This window comes from Leuresthes tenuis, unplaced genomic scaffold (assembly GCF_036924035.1).
Source record: "Leuresthes tenuis unplaced genomic scaffold, fLeuTen1.0.hap1 SCAF_5, whole genome shotgun sequence".
NCBI lineage: Eukaryota > Metazoa > Chordata > Actinopteri > Atheriniformes > Atherinopsidae > Leuresthes > Leuresthes tenuis.
In genome coordinates this window covers 26,472,843-26,490,030 of record NW_027325359.1, presented here as the reverse complement: position 1 = coordinate 26,490,030, position 17,188 = coordinate 26,472,843, and the positions used below count along the sequence as shown (strand labels likewise).

Sequence of the window (17,188 nt, the reverse complement as noted above, 5' to 3'; positions counted from 1 at the left end):
TTTTGACAGCTCAAATTCAAATTAGTTAAAGGAAAAACATACACATTTACATTTGTTAAATGAATAAAAACAGCATCCATCAGTTGATGTTCTATACCCCTACCCCTACCTGCTTCACCCTGTTCCGGGTTATGGGGAGCTGCAGCCTATGCCAGCTCATCGGGTAAGAGAACCGGTACATCCTGGACAGGTCACCCCTCGATCATAACAACTATTTCGTATTTATGTCACATAGCCCCCTATGTGATGCACTACACTGTTCTGGGCGATAGAGGTCAGCTTGTACCACAGTGTATTAGATGTCCCCACTGATATCTGAAATGAACCAAACAAAAGCCTGATGGATGAAACTACTAGGTGTTACCACTTTCTGTATATTCCGGTTAGTAAGTCTTGAATTAGACTGCACACACGTTGATTTCAAAAGCATCGTTTTCACAGCTAACTTAATGCATTTCCTCTCAGATTTCTGGCAACTTGAAAAAGAAGATGAGGTCGTCAGCTGTTCAGTAGCCAGATGATCGCAGCTCCTCACGGGCTACTGTAGGTGTTTTGCACTGCCATGTCAAAGCCTGAATGACTTGAGGGACTTTACAATAATAGGTAAATACACCCATCAAACAACTCGTCGTTTATGTTAGCTGAGCTCCATGTGTTAATGTCTAGTTGCTATGCTAACAGAAGCTAATACCGTACTCCATAGAGCTACTGCTAGCTTAGGTGTGTGTGTGTGTTTTTGCTACTTGACGTACGTTCATGTCACCCATTGTCGTTTAGCAAGCTGGCTGACCTGAACATTTCAGTTCCCGACGTCTGTTAGGCTGAGTCACGTTAGCATGTGTGTTAACTACAGAGCAAACGCCTGTTCACGTTAACTGCTAATCAAGCCCCATATCCGTCCTATCACATGCCATGAGCATGGTCAAATCCACTCTTATTAGCTGTCATGAACGTCAGTGTGAAAGCTATGCCATCTCTATTTAAAAAAAAAAAAAGATGCAGTGGAAAATATCATCTTGAAAAATGTACGTCGCGTTTTAACCAACACGATTAAAAAGTTAAAGTAGTGAAAGTAAAAGCAAGCTAGTTTTTCTACACGTAGAACTGAGCCGCTTCCTTTATGATCATCGGGAGTGCTCTATTTAATCTTTGGGGGGCACATGCTTGTACTTCTACGTGTTAAGATGTTTGCCAGTGATTACTTCCATGTTAAATGCTCCCGGAAATGTCGTCCATCAATGTTTGCTTGACATTTCCTTGTTTTGAATGAAAGCCCACTGTGGTTCTCAGACTGGGCGCTTGTTTGTGTTCACGGCTGATCACGTGATGGTGATGCGGGCGCGCCCCCGTTGAGTAGATCTTCTGATCCTTTTCTGTCTCTCTGTATACGCACTGTTGCAGTTAAGATGAGAGGAATGCTGTCAATAAATGTTAGTTGAACAGTTGACAACAGCACACAAAACTCTTAAACTTTTAATTTGATAAAAAAAGTGCATTTAGGTCTGACAAATACAAAAATCACATAAGCCATTGTTCATCAAAACAACATTTGATTGATTAGAATTCTCTCAGATATAGTACATTGGCTTAGACTAAGTAGAATGTGTTTCAGATGCAGCCTATAGAATGGACTTTTGTGCAAATAGAAACAAGATTTGAAAACTAAAATAGCTCATTCAGCATCAACTGAAGGCTTGGTTCCTGTGGCAATGCAAAGTACAACCCATGTTTTTTCATGCTAAAAATGCAAAACATCTTTGGTGGCACAATGTCAGGCTCAACAGGTTTGGATATGTGTGTATTCCTTCAGCTGATCATTGAGTTCTAATCCAAAGGGACTGATTTTTAGGTAGGATTAAAATTCACGGTGGATCAAATGTTAAATAGATTAAATACTGAAGAAATGTCACCAAGCAACATTGTATTGTGGTTCAGTTTGGCAATTAAGATGCCAACATTAAATCAACATCTAGGTTAAATGTGATCCACGATTAAGATGATGGTTAAACAACAATTTGTCTTTTTTTGACAATCCAGTGTGTATTCCCTTAATCACTCTCTATTTTGCTATGTTAGACATCAACTTTCAATTCTTCTGCCTTATGACGTTTAAATGTTGTTTCAGTCTGATTTAGCTGTTTGTGATATCATCAGGGGGATAATTAGTGGAAAGAGAGAGCCTTTTTTTCAGATGATTTAATCCGAAACTCCTAACATACATTGCTCTGGAGCAGGTTACGAGTTCAGCCTATGTTACTATGGTGATATAGCCAAAGACAGCCACCTTCATGACACCGAAAACTCTGATTAGACTCAACATAAGTCACTAAGCCATTATTCTATGGGCTTAAATTTGTCTAAAAAATAACTGCAAATGCACAGGGGATGATCTACAAATATGCCTTGAGTTACACACGTGTTTTGCTATCCACAAATTTCCTGTTTGTAACTTGTGTGTTGGTTTCTACAAATATGTGTATTTGTAAATATATCATTTTACATTTGTAAAACAAAAAGCCATTTGTGAAACTGAAAATTCTGTTTGTGAATCGTGACTCAGCATTTGTGGATCACCAATTACACGTTCGTATTTTTGAGACATTCCTTCCCGCAAATTCACACAGATCCACAAACAAATAGCTGGGGATTCACAAAGCACCATCCATTAGATGGCACTGTTGTTCACTGATGGCTCGGCTTAAGAACGACAAGAAAGAAGATCGCTGATTAGCAGTAACCATAGTAACGACATGGATGCGTCAGTCGGATGCGATAACCTTTATGGATGGTGTTTGTTGTTAGTCTGTAGGTTTAAAGTTCAAGTTTATTTCAGTCAATCAGCCTAACGTTAGCAACGGACTGATCCGTGAAAGGGTCGGTGTGGCTGCTTTGCAGTCTGAACCAGTTCAGTTGATTGAATGAAACAAGTCAGCTGTGCTGCTGCATGGTTGGAACAAAAACCTGCAGCCACACCAACTGTTAGTTTAACTGGCTACCGTAATATCAAAATTGGGCCAGCTTTAACTGGGGACAGGTCACCAAAATCGGGGAATCACCCTGACTCCCTAGCTGAATAAGTCTGTCATGGCTGTTGAGATTATCTTGGCCTGCATGTTTGCGAGTACGTTGCTAACGTTAGACTGGTTGACTGAAAACAACACAAAGGTGTTGTTTTCAAATAAAACTTAAACTTTAAAACTACAGACTAGCAACAAACCATCCATAAATGTTATCACATCCAACTGAGTCCATGCCGTTACTATGGTTATTGCTAATCAGCGATCTTCTTTCTTGTCGTTCTTAAGCCGAGCCATCAGTGAACAACAGTGCCATCTACTGGATGGTGCTTTGTGAATCACCTATTTGTTTGTGGATCTGTGTGAATTTGTGGAAAGAACGTCTCAAAAATACGAGCGTGGGATTGGTGATCCACAAATGCTGAGTTACGATTCACAAACAGAATTTTCAGTTTCACAAATGGAAAATTATATATTTACAAATACACATATATTTGTAAAAACCAACACGCAAGTTACAAATAGGAAATTTGTATTTGTGAATAGCAAAACACGTGTGCAACTCGAGGCATATTTGTAGATCACCTCTGTGCATTTGCAGTTATTTTTGAGACAAATTCAAGCCCATAGTATTCCTGCTTTGTTGTTTACTCCTCAGGTAACAGCCAATGAGCATCAACCACAAATTAGTAGGAGCGGTGGAGTAGAACATCCTGCACAGTACACAGTACAGTATCAATGGTTGAACACATTCTTATGGGGAATGTAAGATGCATACATAAAAAAAAGGTTTCCATGAGACTTGTACATTTTAGTCTGAATAGTTTCATAATGTAGGTGCTTTAGTTTCAGCCATGATGTGATAGGAGCATGTTATCAGGGTTGATTAACATTAATCTCTGCATTTGTTGCTGGCTGCTCTTCTTCTGAAATAATTCAGGCAAAACAGGATGACTGTAAGGGGAAGGGTGTAATGTAATGCTGCGTGTTGTGCCTGAGGGGATGGACATTCCTCTGAACCACTGAATGCTGTTTGCTTCAAATCCGTGAGGTCACGAGGACTACAATGGTCATGTGACTCATGCCTCAGTTTCATCTTTGCTGAGCAGCCGACATGGGGCAGCTTGGGTGGGGATACTGTGTCTGCTCTGCTGAGTTGGTTCCTGATTAGTGGGCTGAAGAGCTGAGAAAGATGAAGCTGATCTTTGAGCACAGTGATGAGGTGAGTGGAGCAGATTTAAAGGTGTGGATGGTCAGGTTGATTCACGTCTGAGGATCTTTAATGACAGGTTGGTCATCAGATCGTCTCAGTGGTGCTTTAAAAAGCCCCGTTTTGTTTTTATGCCTTCATATGAAACTTCTTATGGCGAGACCATCCAAGTGTGTCTTCTTTCTGCAGGATTTCTTTCAGTATTTATTTTCTTATTTATTGATTTGAGGGAATTATATAAAACAGGCATTACATTTTTTACATTACAGAATGAAAAATAAATTCCATATTTTTGTATATAATTTATCCTGGTATTTTCTTCTATTTGCTTTCAGCCTAAAACTAACATTTGAATTAGTGATTTAACAGTGTTAGACTGCATATAGACATGAGAGATGGTCTCAGCTGCATGGCTGTGCTTCATATTGTTCTCTTAATTTCTTTCATATTCTTTATAGTAAAATAAGATAAAAATGTACTTTTATTGATGATGAGTTTGCCATTTTTGTCTACTTGTGAGCTTATTCATTTTGTAGGAAACACTTCCTCTGAAACTCCCAATCTTGGCTATGAGCTACCAAATATGAAATGTTCAATTAATACGTTATTAGCCTGGAACTTACTCATAAAGAAGTGTCAAATTACTAAGTGACTCACTTCCAAGTCCTCTTGGCATTGAAAAGGTCTCTGAAGTTTGTTCTTTGTTCTGACGTTTTTCTCTTTGTAGAATCTTATGAGCCGACACCTGCCTGGTTTTCCCACTTCTTTCTTTGCTCAACAATACAGCAGTATCAGATAATCATACTTCATTTTTTGGCCTGGGTACAGGTGGACCACACAATGCTGTCACTGTTTTATTGCACAGCAGTGTGGATGCTCGCATTGTTATGGTCATCGTTGACGTTCTTGGTGTGAATGATCCTTTTGGATTGGCTTTTTGGTGAACATTTGTCTTGATCAGTAATTATCACCATCTTGACCTTTTGCCAGAGGTGGTATTTTTTTAACAAGAGCATGGAGATGGAGAGTGATATTTGAATGTGTATCCTTATAGTCTCTTTAGTTGTAATGTAGTTGTTGGAATTATATTCAGAAAGACAACTGACACACTTATTAGAAAGAGTGACTCCAGTTAATGACACCACAATGACTTTTGGATAAAGAATTGTGATTTATTATTTCATGAGTATTTGACTCTTTTTGAATGGAAGCCTGTGAGAGCCAGAGATGTTTATGATCTTAGGACCAGTCTTCTCATTCTTAAAGGCACCTCACTGAGGGTGAGTGGCTGCATCCATCATTGTTCTGGAGCCAGTCTTTGTGCTCACATGACGAACTGCAGTTTTTGGCCTAAGTGTTGAGGTTACAGTGTGGTGTTTTCATTAATTCATTCAAAAATGGTTTGACAAAATTCCTTGTGACAAAGATTCTGTAGTTGACGATAGGCCTGTTACAGTGATTTATTTTTATACAATTTATGAGCAATAACTTGCAGATCATACTTCATTTACATGCCAGCAGGATACAGTATTAGCCATTATGATACTCAAATAAACTGGATTTTCGCGCTACCATTGTAAGACTTTTAGAAATCAAACTTTAGAAATGAAGGAATTACAACCCCCAACACAACCTCAGAAACCCCTCTGAAAGGCACTTTGTCTGGTGCCTTTTCCTCAACTCATGCTGCGGATTGAAAAGAAATTATATTAAGACTCATAGTGCAGAAACTCATAGCTTTCTTTTTGCTCAAAGATTAATAATTATCTGTAAAGAAAGTTTTTAAAACATGGTAAGTATTTCCCCATGCTTTTCCTCAGAAACGCATGTTACCAACATGTATCTTTTCCTCACAGTTGCAAGACAATGTTAGTAAACCATATAGATTTCTCCAGTCATTACTTATGAAATATTGTATTATCTTAATCAAATTCACAATTATAGACACACTATCTAGGTGAAGGAAATATTTACAAGTAGTTGTAGTTTGAATAGAAATAGAAAAAAACTTTATTCTTCTCCCAGTGAGGGAAATTCAAATTAGTCGAGTAGCTCAAACAATTATGAATATTTACAATGATTGCATACTCGACAACAACAACAATAATAATAATCGTAAAAATAATAACAGTCAATGACGAAATAAATAAATGTGAGAAGAACATGTCAGAAGTCACTGTTAAAAAGCCTTATGGTTGTGGGGACAAAGGACCTCCTGAACCTCTCAGTCCTGTGAGATGAGCCTATGTCTTTACTGGACACATTGAAATGCTGTTAGTTCAGTCTGGAAGTGGGTGAACTTTTCTTATAGCTTCCAAAACTGCTGAGTTTGGTGTTCAAATTAAGGAAATAAGATTGAAAGTGTTGGTTTCCCTGTCTGTTACTAAAAAAATACAAAGTTTGATTCACACCATCACCTGCTTTTCTCCAAAGAGTTGATGTAAAATAAGCCTGTATCGCAGACAGTGTGACGGCACCGTGTTTAGAGGTGCACACTAAAACCTTCCACTTGTGAAGCATGGTGGAAGGAGCATTATGGTTTGAGCTGCTTTGCTTTGCTACTATTTGTATGAACATTTTTAGGTCATCTACAAGGGAATGGTGCACCTGAAGCTTTGGAGAGGTTTGGTAATTCAGCAATTAAACAAGACAATGACCCAAAGCACACAAGTAAATTAGTTCAAAAAGAATTCCCAAGTCTGAGTCCTTAATCCAGTTCAAATGTTTGAATGAGCTGAATATGGCTGTTAAATGAAGACCTGAAAAAGATCGATTGATTGATTTTTGCTTCATCATTCAGATATTTGTAGTTATGATTGGAATGTCTGGACAGATCTTGGATGGATTGTCTTTCCAGTTAAAAAATGTTGATTCATCCAGTTAATGTAACTCTCAACAGAGTCCTGTTTAATTTCAAGGGAACAACTTCCGTTATGATTACTCAGCAACAGTGTGAAATCCCAAACTTTGTCAGGTTGATCACATTTCTAATACATGCCATGTGCTGGAGAATTACTGGAAATAAAAAGGTTTTTTTTGCTGTCTCTCAAAGCTCACCTTGGAAAAAAACACTTCTCTCTTCCCTGTAAACTATATCTTGTGAAGCTTGATTCAGTAATTCTGATCATTCTGCATTACTCATTTGCTCCCCAGATTCCAGACCTGCAGCTCCCCATGGCTGTATATGATGAGAACATCTTGAAGAACCCTTTCTACTTGGCGTTGGAGAAACAGAGACCGGACCTCTGCAACCGAGTGGCAGAGCTGCATGGCATTGTGAGTCATGTATGTTGTCCATTTTTTAGATGGCTAGACTTCCCAAATGAACAACCAGGCATTATTCACGAGGAAGCCATGATAGCTGAAAACAGATGGGAAAATGGCAGAAGAAGAGCGATACAATGTGGGGCTTATGCTGGTCAGCTCCTTCCCGTGTGTGCACTTTAAAAAAAAGAAGAGGAATCAAGAACAGATATATCTGCATACATAAATTCTTTGATTTCTTACATGATGGAAAGATGGTTAGACCACAGAAAGAAAGTAAACAAAATGGAACTGGTGCAACAACAGGGAAGTGTTGCTGCTTATGTCCAACACAATTGCAACACGAACAAGCGTGATCAACAGTGTAAGAACATTTTTATTGTGTAATTATTTTTAGAAAGAGAGACCACAGCTTCAGTGTTGAATTCGCTGTGGGTTAACACAGCTGAAAGGTAGCAGAGATGACATCTGGGTCACGTAACACAAAACAGAATCTGACAACAGTTTGTTCTATCATTCTTTTAATTTTGGTTTAGGAAATGAAAATTGGGAAAGTAACAAAAACCTAGATGGCCCAGCTTTCCACCAGCACTTAAATGTAGCTTATCTGGATCTAGGGGTTGTGAATGGAGTTTCAAAAGTCCACATGCACAGTAAGCTGATTCTTGCGCAGTGTAACTTGATCCATGTGCATTAGGATCTGCAATCACATGCATTTAACAATACACAGGAAACTTTTCTAATGTGAATCTGTGAGGTTGAGGGTAAAATCTGTGTAAGATCCATGTTAATGTGCAGTTTGTAATGTGTGCTAGTGTAAAATAATTGTACACGTTCAAATGATTTGTGTGTGGATTTCAGCACTGTTGTACACGTTGGAACTATTATGAAACCATACTTTCTGCTCTGTAAACATAATCAAGTTGAGGTTTAATATTCTCTTTCCTGTAGCATTGTGCCGTCTGTGTCCAAAGTGCTGATTCATTTAACTTTGTGCACCATCTGTAAATATTACCTTAAAACGTTATTTCTTCATTTAATTGGTTCTATTTCACCTTTTTTTAAATCCAAATTTTTATTTCTGTTATTTTCCCTGTACATTTTCTCTCTTCTTTCATCATTTTGTTTTCATTTTACGATTAATTTCTTTTAGTTTAATAATTTTCTTTATTTATAGATGTATTTATTTCATGGATTGGGGTAGAAAATGCATAAATAAATACATGTAAGAATACAGAAAAATGACAAAAATAAAATGAAAAAAATCTGAAAAAATTGAACCATATTCTCTCAGCAAGAGACATCACATCTTGAAAAATAAATTAAGACAAAGACTCAGTGATAGCTTCATCCTGACGTGCACATGTATGCCTGCTGTTCTTGTCTTATTCGTCGTCTTAAACAGTGTTGGTTACCTGAAACTGTGGCCGCTTCTCACTTCTTTGATGCGACCAAATAGAAAAGCAGAGGCTGTACAGAACCATCGAATCTAATACCATGATAACTCAAAAGATGAATCGCACAGATGCAAAGCGTTGATGTTTGGCCGCCTGACGTTGAGAATTGTTGCAACAATTGTCAAGAGATTAGACACACGACTCGTTAGATTGGCCTCCGCTGCTGATGTTCTCGATTTTCCACCACAAGCTATGACAGCAACGTGAAGCAATAAACCCAGAATTCAATTTGGCATCATAACACGCCTGAAATACGTATGAAATATGTATGTTTGAATTAGACTTGGATTCATGGATGGCAGAATAGTTGCAACCAGCTCTTTGTACTGTGGCAAAATTTGCTGCCGTCTCTGCACACTACCAACCCTTTGTTATTCTATCTTTTAACTTCATTCTTTTAAATAATCTACCACACTGCTGGCGTAAGGTTTCTCAGCAGAATGGAAGTAGGCATTTGTCCACTGAAGCTTTTCAGTCAGTGGGCTATCTTTAGTCACAAGACCTGATTGGTTAGAAACCTCACTGCACAGAAACGTCTTGCAGAAAAACAAGATTGTGAAGAAAGAGACTCTTTTCTAACATGTATAGAGCTTGTACGAAACTAAACGGATAATAACCATTAAAAAAAATTAAAATTTTAAGGCAAACTTAAGGCAAACAAATTTTAAGACAAATTATGATTGGTTGTACTGTCATTTTCTTTTTTGCAGAATAGAATAGAATAAAAAAATTTTTTTTATTATTCATCCGCCAGTGGGGGAAATTCAAAATTAGTTAAACTACTCAAAATATTTTCTTTTTTAATACAATATTTACAGTGATTGTATATTAGAACAATAGCAGAAACAGTTGACCAGCACAGTCCCTCAGAAGACTTGGACAGACTCCATCTGGGCCTGCAGCCCTCCCTGACTGAAGCCTCCTGAGCTCAGCTCCAGCCTCCTCTATAGTTAGACACAGAGGTTGTAGCGGAGGGATGACGACAGGAGTGATGTTGCTATCAATCATAGAGATGGGGGTGGGGGTGCAGCTGGACAGAAGAAGTCTGTTGGTGGGAGTTGCTGCAGAGGTGGAGGTGCAGTTAGTTGGAGGAGGAGGTTTGGCGTTGCCATTGAGGTAGAAGTACAGCTGGGCAGTGGAAGCAGTATAGAGGACGCAGCTGTGGGGGTGGAGGGAGCAGCAGCAGAGGTGGAAAAAGCCACACTATCAAACCTGTTGAAATATTGATTAAAGTATTGGCTCTGTCACCATCACCTTCCACAGACAGAGTTTTTCAGTCTGTATCCAGTGATGGTCCTCATGCCCCTCTACCTTTTTCTTGTACTCCACCTCAGCTCGACGTCTTTTTAAGCTCCTGTTGTACATACCTCCGCCTTTCTCCATCCCCAGTCTGGAACGACATCTTTTTCTGGTTCAGGAGGTCTTTGATGTCACTGGTGATCCATGGTTTATTATTAGGATAGCACGTTACAGTTCTTGGTAATGGCCAAATAATTTGAACAAGGTGTGTTGTAGCAGGGAAACATCTAAATGATGCAGGGCAGTGGCCCCTGAGGACCAGAGATGAGGAACACTGACTTGCAGGAACCACCATTACCCTTTTATTTTACTTATCAGTCACCGTGTCCAAACTTTTTACAGGTACTGTGCTTCAGCTAAGAGGCAACTCGCAACCAGTCATTATCTAATGCTGTCAGTTATTGTGATTTTGTCTTGTTGGGATGTGTCAGTTAAAATCTGTGTTGAGGGAATTATGTAGAAAATAACCTGTTTTACTTAAAACTTGCAGGTTCTGGTGCCTTGTTGTGGAAGTTTGAGTGTCCACAGCTTCTCAGACTCTCACTTCGACAGCTATGTCCTACAGCCTGTGGAGGACAGATACAAAACTGCTGATGGAAAGGTTTGCCTTCTGTTTTACTACTAATCCTCACTTTTTCAAATCTGCTTCAGATGCACTCAAAAACTCAGTAAACTGCACTCGAATGACTATGACGGGGTGTCATCACTGATGTCCTGATTCAATTCTGATTCAGTGTTTTCACAAACCTATACATCTATATCTATATATGTGTGTGTATATGAATGTATGTAGGTTTGTGACATGTCCCAAGTCTATTATCTATTTGTTGTAGGAGGTCAAGATCCAGGACAGGCAGGTCCTGCTGGGCTCCGGCTTCCCGACTCCATCAGTGGTCCCCATCTTGTTTGAGGAAACCTTCTACAATGATCAGGAGCAGAGCTACAGCATTCTGTGCATCTCCAGGCCAGTGGAAGTGGAGCAGAACCCAGCTGAGGGCAGTCCGCCACCCTCTTACTGCCTGAGGAGCCTGGAGGACGTCAAGGAGTTCCTGGGCCGTCATGCCCAGAAACTGGACAAGTTCATCCACAGCTTTAGTCAGGCCTTTAAGGAGCAGGAGAGGAAGGGACTCCGACACCACATAGTAATAAATACTAAAGTTTTTCTACTTTTTTTTTATCTGTAGTACCTTTTATTGCTCATATTCTATTTTCAGTGGTAGAAAGCAAGTATTAAAAACAGTGAGTGAGTGTTGTGATTTGGGAAGAGCTTCTTGCAATTCAAACTCTCCTTTCTTCCATCCATTAGGACTCTGTAAACGGTCTTTACACTAAATGTCTTCAGTGTCTTCTGAGAGACTCTCGGTTGGTAAGTAGAAACCAATGTAAAAGGCCAGCTGTCAGTCTGGAAATTGGAGACTGATAGTGATTATGGTGTTGTGATGGTGTTTGAGGACTGAGAGGTGGAGTGTTCAAATTTAAGATTTAAAAACCCTTCCCAGCCTGTTATGACATCATTTTAAAGTGCTGACAAATGTGGCAGAGAAATGCAGCCATCTTGTGGAGATGAACAAGGATTGTTGGCACCATTAGCGATCATGAGTTACCCCACATGAGGTGGACCATGTTTCTTTATTTTTCAGCCTCTAAAGGAAATAAAAACTTAAATTGAAAGACATTTGAGAATTTAAACAAATTCTTTGGACAGACAATCTCTCCACAGGAATCTTCTGTCATATAAGGTCAATGATAGTCATTGTAATGAAAATGTTTTTTCCTTTTGAATTTTTTTTCTGCATCTGAACTGTTTCAGATCTTCAGATGAAAACTAATATGAGTCAACCCTCTTGTGCTTTGCTGAGCTGGAATTGTTGGGTGTCTGAGTGAAGTACATTGAGATGCTTTTTGCTGAGAATTGCCATCATTTGCATTCAATTTAATTAAATTAGACTTATATAAAGTACTCTTAGAAAAAAAGAGAAACACCTACATAGAAGGTTAAGTGAGAGTGGTGTGACTGCTCGAGCGCGGCATTTCATATGATGCACTGTCAAAGTTCGTCATTAAGTATTTACTGCTTTTAATGTGAGTTAGAAACAAGCTGCAGTGCTTGTGTAGATGTAAATCGCAGCATATCTGATTCCTAACAGTTACTCAAAGCTGTGAATGATCTGACCTCTGATCTGAGACCCTCTACCCTCTTAATGATTGCTCTGCCTCTTGTGTGTTTTCATGGCTGTTGGTGATGGTGAATGGTAAAACAGAGAGATTGGCATGATGTGAATGGATAGTCACTTATTAATTCTTTCTCATTTGTTGCGGTAGATGTTTACATCACTTGTGGTTGAGCTGCTTTCAGTCTGTGCTGCCTTTGTTCAATTTTGTGTCTAATCACATTGAAAGGACGAGTTGCACCACATCTTCTGCAGTGACACATTTTTGTGTGTTTACTGGACTCTGTATTTATTTCTTTGAACCCTTTTGTTTTTTACAGAAACTTCTGGCAAAGCAGGAGCTTCAGATGACTCTTCTCAAGCAGGCAGTGGAGGTACCTTCATTAAGTGTGTTTTTCTTGGTTTTATTAAAGGAGCATGTAAAAAGCATGTTATTAGTTTCAGTTGAATTGCTTTAAACTGCCAAAGCACATTTCCGCCCATACATGTTCAAGATAGAATTATCTTTTTTTTTAGTTCCTTAGGAATATTGTGACTATCAACCTATGAAAACCAATTTATAACACAAGGTAACACAGGTTGAGCTCAACATGAAGCCTTTGCATAGTTTTACTCTTACTTATAAATGCCATTTATATCATGCGAAAAAGTCTTCAGATGGAATATATATATATACAGTATATACTGTGTGTGTGTGTATTTGGAATACATTTAATTCCAACACAGACAAACCTGTTGTAGTTGTCTTTATACTCAGTCTGACTTTATGCCAGAATACTACTTTGTTTGAAATGAAAAGCAACTGTTAATTGGTTGACAGTGTTGCCTTATAAAGCCACAGTTTCAAATCCTTTAGTGCAAGCAAAATTCTGAGGTGTACAGACCACCTGAAGTCAGTGTAGTGGGTGTAAATAACTCTGGATTGTGTCTGACAGTAATATGCGAGGACTGTTTTTCTTCTTCTCTGCAGATGTATGTTCATCATGGTATCCATGATTTAATCTTTAACTTTGTTGGAACACTTGAAGCCAGTCAGGTAGGTGTGAACTCTCTTTACAGACCTCTGCTGCATCAGCACGATGGTTTTGCTGATGTATACATAGCACACAAGTACAATACTCAATTAGAATACACTAAATGCTGTTTTATGTCATTGTGGACAAATGTAAACTTTTTTTCCTGTTGATAAATTGTCCGATAGTGACCTGACAGCAGCAGCTTTGCATAAATGAAGAACCATGTAAAACTTTTAACAGTTTCAGTACATAACTGTCATTTTGACTAACTGGCAGATTTGGCTGTTGGTGTCTAAGAAGATTAAGTTTATGCTACAGATTTGAGCTGTTCCAGATAAAAAATGACTAACTTGAAAGAATCATGGCAGTATCTTTAGTCATGGCTTAAAAACACCTCAGGATAGCCTGGGACCAAATTCTGCCAGCCTCAGAAATGTGAGTCCTGCTCCAACCATCTACCAACCCCCAATAGAGATGGAGTATGAAATGGCAGGTTGATCAGTGGTGCACTGGTGTCATTGTGAAAAAAAACAAGGGGGAAAATAATCAATTCCAACAGAGAAGAAAATCTAGTTAATCTTATTTGTATGATGCATCCTTCTGCTTATTTCAAGGAGAAGGTTACATTGAAAAAATAATGAAATGGGAAAATGACCTCTTTGTATCGTAGCCCACATTTCAACAGGTATGATCACTGCACCATCTACATGCATCAGAAATACTGTTGTGAACAAGTTTATTCAATCCATGCTCTTCAGTGTGGTTTTCAGTAAACTTAGAACATTCTACAGGTGCCTTTCAAGGCAGAATGGAATGACAAAATATGCATACATGAAATGAATTAGAGCAGATCAGAGTCGTTTTCTATTTATTCATTCACAAGTATTTCTTTTTCGATCTTGATTTAAAACATTGCTGACTTTACTGAAGTCTCCTCTGCTGCTCAACAGGATGCTGCCTTCAACAAAACCACCAGGAGTCTGCAGGAACTTCAGCAGAAAGATCTTGGAGTTAAACCTGAATTCAGGTCAGTTCAGTACATCATAAATTCAGTATGGAAAGCCATCGTAATCTCCAAATGAAAAAATGGACACCTTTCCCATGGCTACGACTGCCATATCTCACGATTATGATGTAAGATTTTAAAACTATGAGATCCTGATCTTTGTACTGCATAATGTGCATCATGGTTTGATTCACAGAATTAATTAATGGGAGTTGGCGGATCGATCTGGTAAATCATTTTTGGGGTACTGTTTTTTTTCTGCATGTGGAGAAAAAAACTTCAGGAAGTTAGGGTTGGTGTGACAGTCACTGCTCACCTAAATCTGAACACAAAGACACAACTTGCATATTTTAGTCTTGATACGGTTTAGTTTTAGCAGAGCTTTCAGTCTTATATGATAGCTTCATAGGATGCAGAAGAGTCCCAGAAATTGTGTATCACATGACCTGTGAAGTATTGAATTGAAGTATTTTAAAAAAGCCACTGTCACTCTCCAATCTTATGATATTTAACTGACTTTTCCATATTCATTTTTGTTTGAAACAGCTCTGCTGACTGAGTCTTTCTAAGTGTGTATCCAGGCTAATCTGATTTGTGTGTTATGTGTGTTTCTGTAGTATAAACTTGTCTCGTGCAAAGAGAAAGCTGAGTCAGCTCAACCAGCAGACGTCCCCCCTCCTCAAACTGCTCTGCTTGCGTAGAGTTGTCCTGACTGCCACCCAGACCCCAAGATACACAAGTAAATACAGTACATTCTCTTTGTGTGTGTGTGTGTGTGTGTGTGTGTGTGTGTGTGTGTGTGTGTGTGTGTGTGTGTGTGTGTGTGTGTGTGTGTGTGTGTGTGTGTGTGTGTGTGTGTGTGTGTGTGTGTGTGTGTGTGTGTGTGCGTGCGTGCGTGCGTGCGTGCGTGCGTGCGTGCGTGCGTGCGTGCGTGCGTGCGTGCGTGCGTGCGTGCGTGCGTGCGTGCGTGCGTGCGTGCGTGCGTGCGTGCGTGCGTGCGTGCGTGCGTGCGTGCGTGCGTGCGTGCGTGCGTGCGAACGTCCCACAAAGAGTTTCATTGTAATCAGTTTACCAGATCTTGAATTGTATGAAAGAAAGGGGGACACTGAAATGGCCTAAAGTTCTCAGAGATCGCTACCTTTGAAAAACTGACTAAGCATCTCTGAGAACTGGTTCTTCCTGAGTTTTCTGAAATTTTCCATACCTGAGGCACTGGAAGCTGACAAACAATGACTCACAGCTCTGGCTACTCGCCCTGAGAAGGTATGCCAGGAGAATAAACTGGATGTTTTTCACTGAAGCATCCAAAGTGTACTCTCAGTGTCAGGGTAATTAGATGAGAATTGGGCTGAGACTGAACAATACTGAAAGAGGATATGGGAGAAAGAGGCATCAGATAATATCATTGCTCCATGGCTGGTGGATGAGAGAGCAGTGATCACAGCAACAAGAACCAGTGACCATCATAGTATGAAGCGCTGGACTGCACCAGACCCTGACATGATACACACCTACTGGCTAAAGAAACTAACTGCGCTTCATAAATGTCTAGCAGCACAAATGCACCAGTTGCTGATGGATGGGACCCACCCAGACTGGTTAACCCAAAGTCGGACAGTACCGATCATGAAAGAACCCCAGAAAGGGTGGTTCCATCCAGCTACCAGCCAATAACCTGCCTCTGTACAACATGGAAGCTTCTGTAAGGCATCATAAGATGAGTAAGCACAGATTGTGCAGGGTGCAGAGGGGAATTGGGAGTAACACCCAAGGAGCTAAACACCAGCGACTGATCAACAGAACTGTCACTAAAGATTGTAAGATCAGACATACAAATTTGTGCGCTGCCTGGATCAACTTCAAGAAAACCTACAGGACACTAAGAGCCTTCATCAGGAACTCAGTGGAAGACAACCCTTGAGACCAGTTCCAAGCCAATTGTACAAGTTAACATCAAGTGTGATATCTACCAAGGAGATGCTCTGTCCCCACTGCTGTTCTGCATAAGCCTGAACTCCCTCAGCCACATTAGTGGCTATGGATACTGGTTCCGAAGTGGAGTGACCGTCAGCTGCCTCCTTTGCATGGACACCATCAAACCGTCTGCCAGATCTGAGCAAGACACCGATACACCTCTCTGAGATATACAGAAAGGACATCAGGGTGTCATTTGGACCAGATTAATTAAGAAGAGAGATGACAATGAATGGATGAATATATACATATACACATCTGCTTATATATATATTTGTATGTGTGAACAGATAATACAGTATATGCAGTGTATATATATATATATACTGTGTGTGCATATATGTAAATATATATACATTGTATAGACTGTTCATATATATTTCTATATATACATATATGTGCAGTTTTTAGAGGAGCCAATCTGATTATGTCTTCAACAACCATGAAAGCAGATCTGAAAATTGAATAGTTTTAAATACAGTTTCTGGTTATTATAACATGGAAACTTTTTTGATAAGATATGTCACACAGAATAATGAAACACTCACTAATATTTTGTACTGTCAGAGTGAGTCAGTCAACTCTATGAGCAGGCAGACTGAACTCTGTATAATCAGATCAGCAGGCAGCACAGTACATACTCTGTCAGCCTCTAATGTGTTTATTCAGTTTGCTTTGGAAATCCATACTTGGCTTACAGCAGCCCCACTGTCAGTCTGCAGAGTGGGATAATCTACCCCTAATTGAGCAGTAATTGCTTTGAACAGAGGAAGA

General features: G+C 39.4%; 1 protein-coding gene across 4 annotated transcripts in view; it reads left to right on the top strand.

Annotated features, from left to right (window-relative positions):
- Positions 1-304: 304 nt before the first annotated feature.
- ankrd27 (ankyrin repeat domain 27 (VPS9 domain)) overlaps positions 305-17,188 on the top strand; it is a 34,770-nt gene continuing 17,886 nt past the window's right edge. For 2 of the 4 annotated variants that reach the window (XM_072386510.1, XM_072386507.1), the window contains exons 1-9: positions 4,141-4,239; positions 7,381-7,503; positions 10,738-10,848; positions 11,081-11,389; positions 11,554-11,613; positions 12,739-12,792; positions 13,389-13,454; positions 14,385-14,461; positions 15,058-15,179. In XM_072386510.1, coding sequence (XP_072242611.1) covers positions 4,210-4,239; positions 7,381-7,503; positions 10,738-10,848; positions 11,081-11,389; positions 11,554-11,613; positions 12,739-12,792; positions 13,389-13,454; positions 14,385-14,461; positions 15,058-15,179 — 952 coding nt within the window. In that variant the 5' untranslated portion in view covers positions 4,141-4,209. Of the gene's footprint in view, positions 604-4,140; positions 4,240-7,380; positions 7,504-10,737; positions 10,849-11,080; positions 11,390-11,553; positions 11,614-12,738; positions 12,793-13,388; positions 13,455-14,384; positions 14,462-15,057; positions 15,180-17,188 lie in introns of those variants that run through there. The other 2 variants (XM_072386509.1, XM_072386508.1) reach the window with 2 other exon arrangements.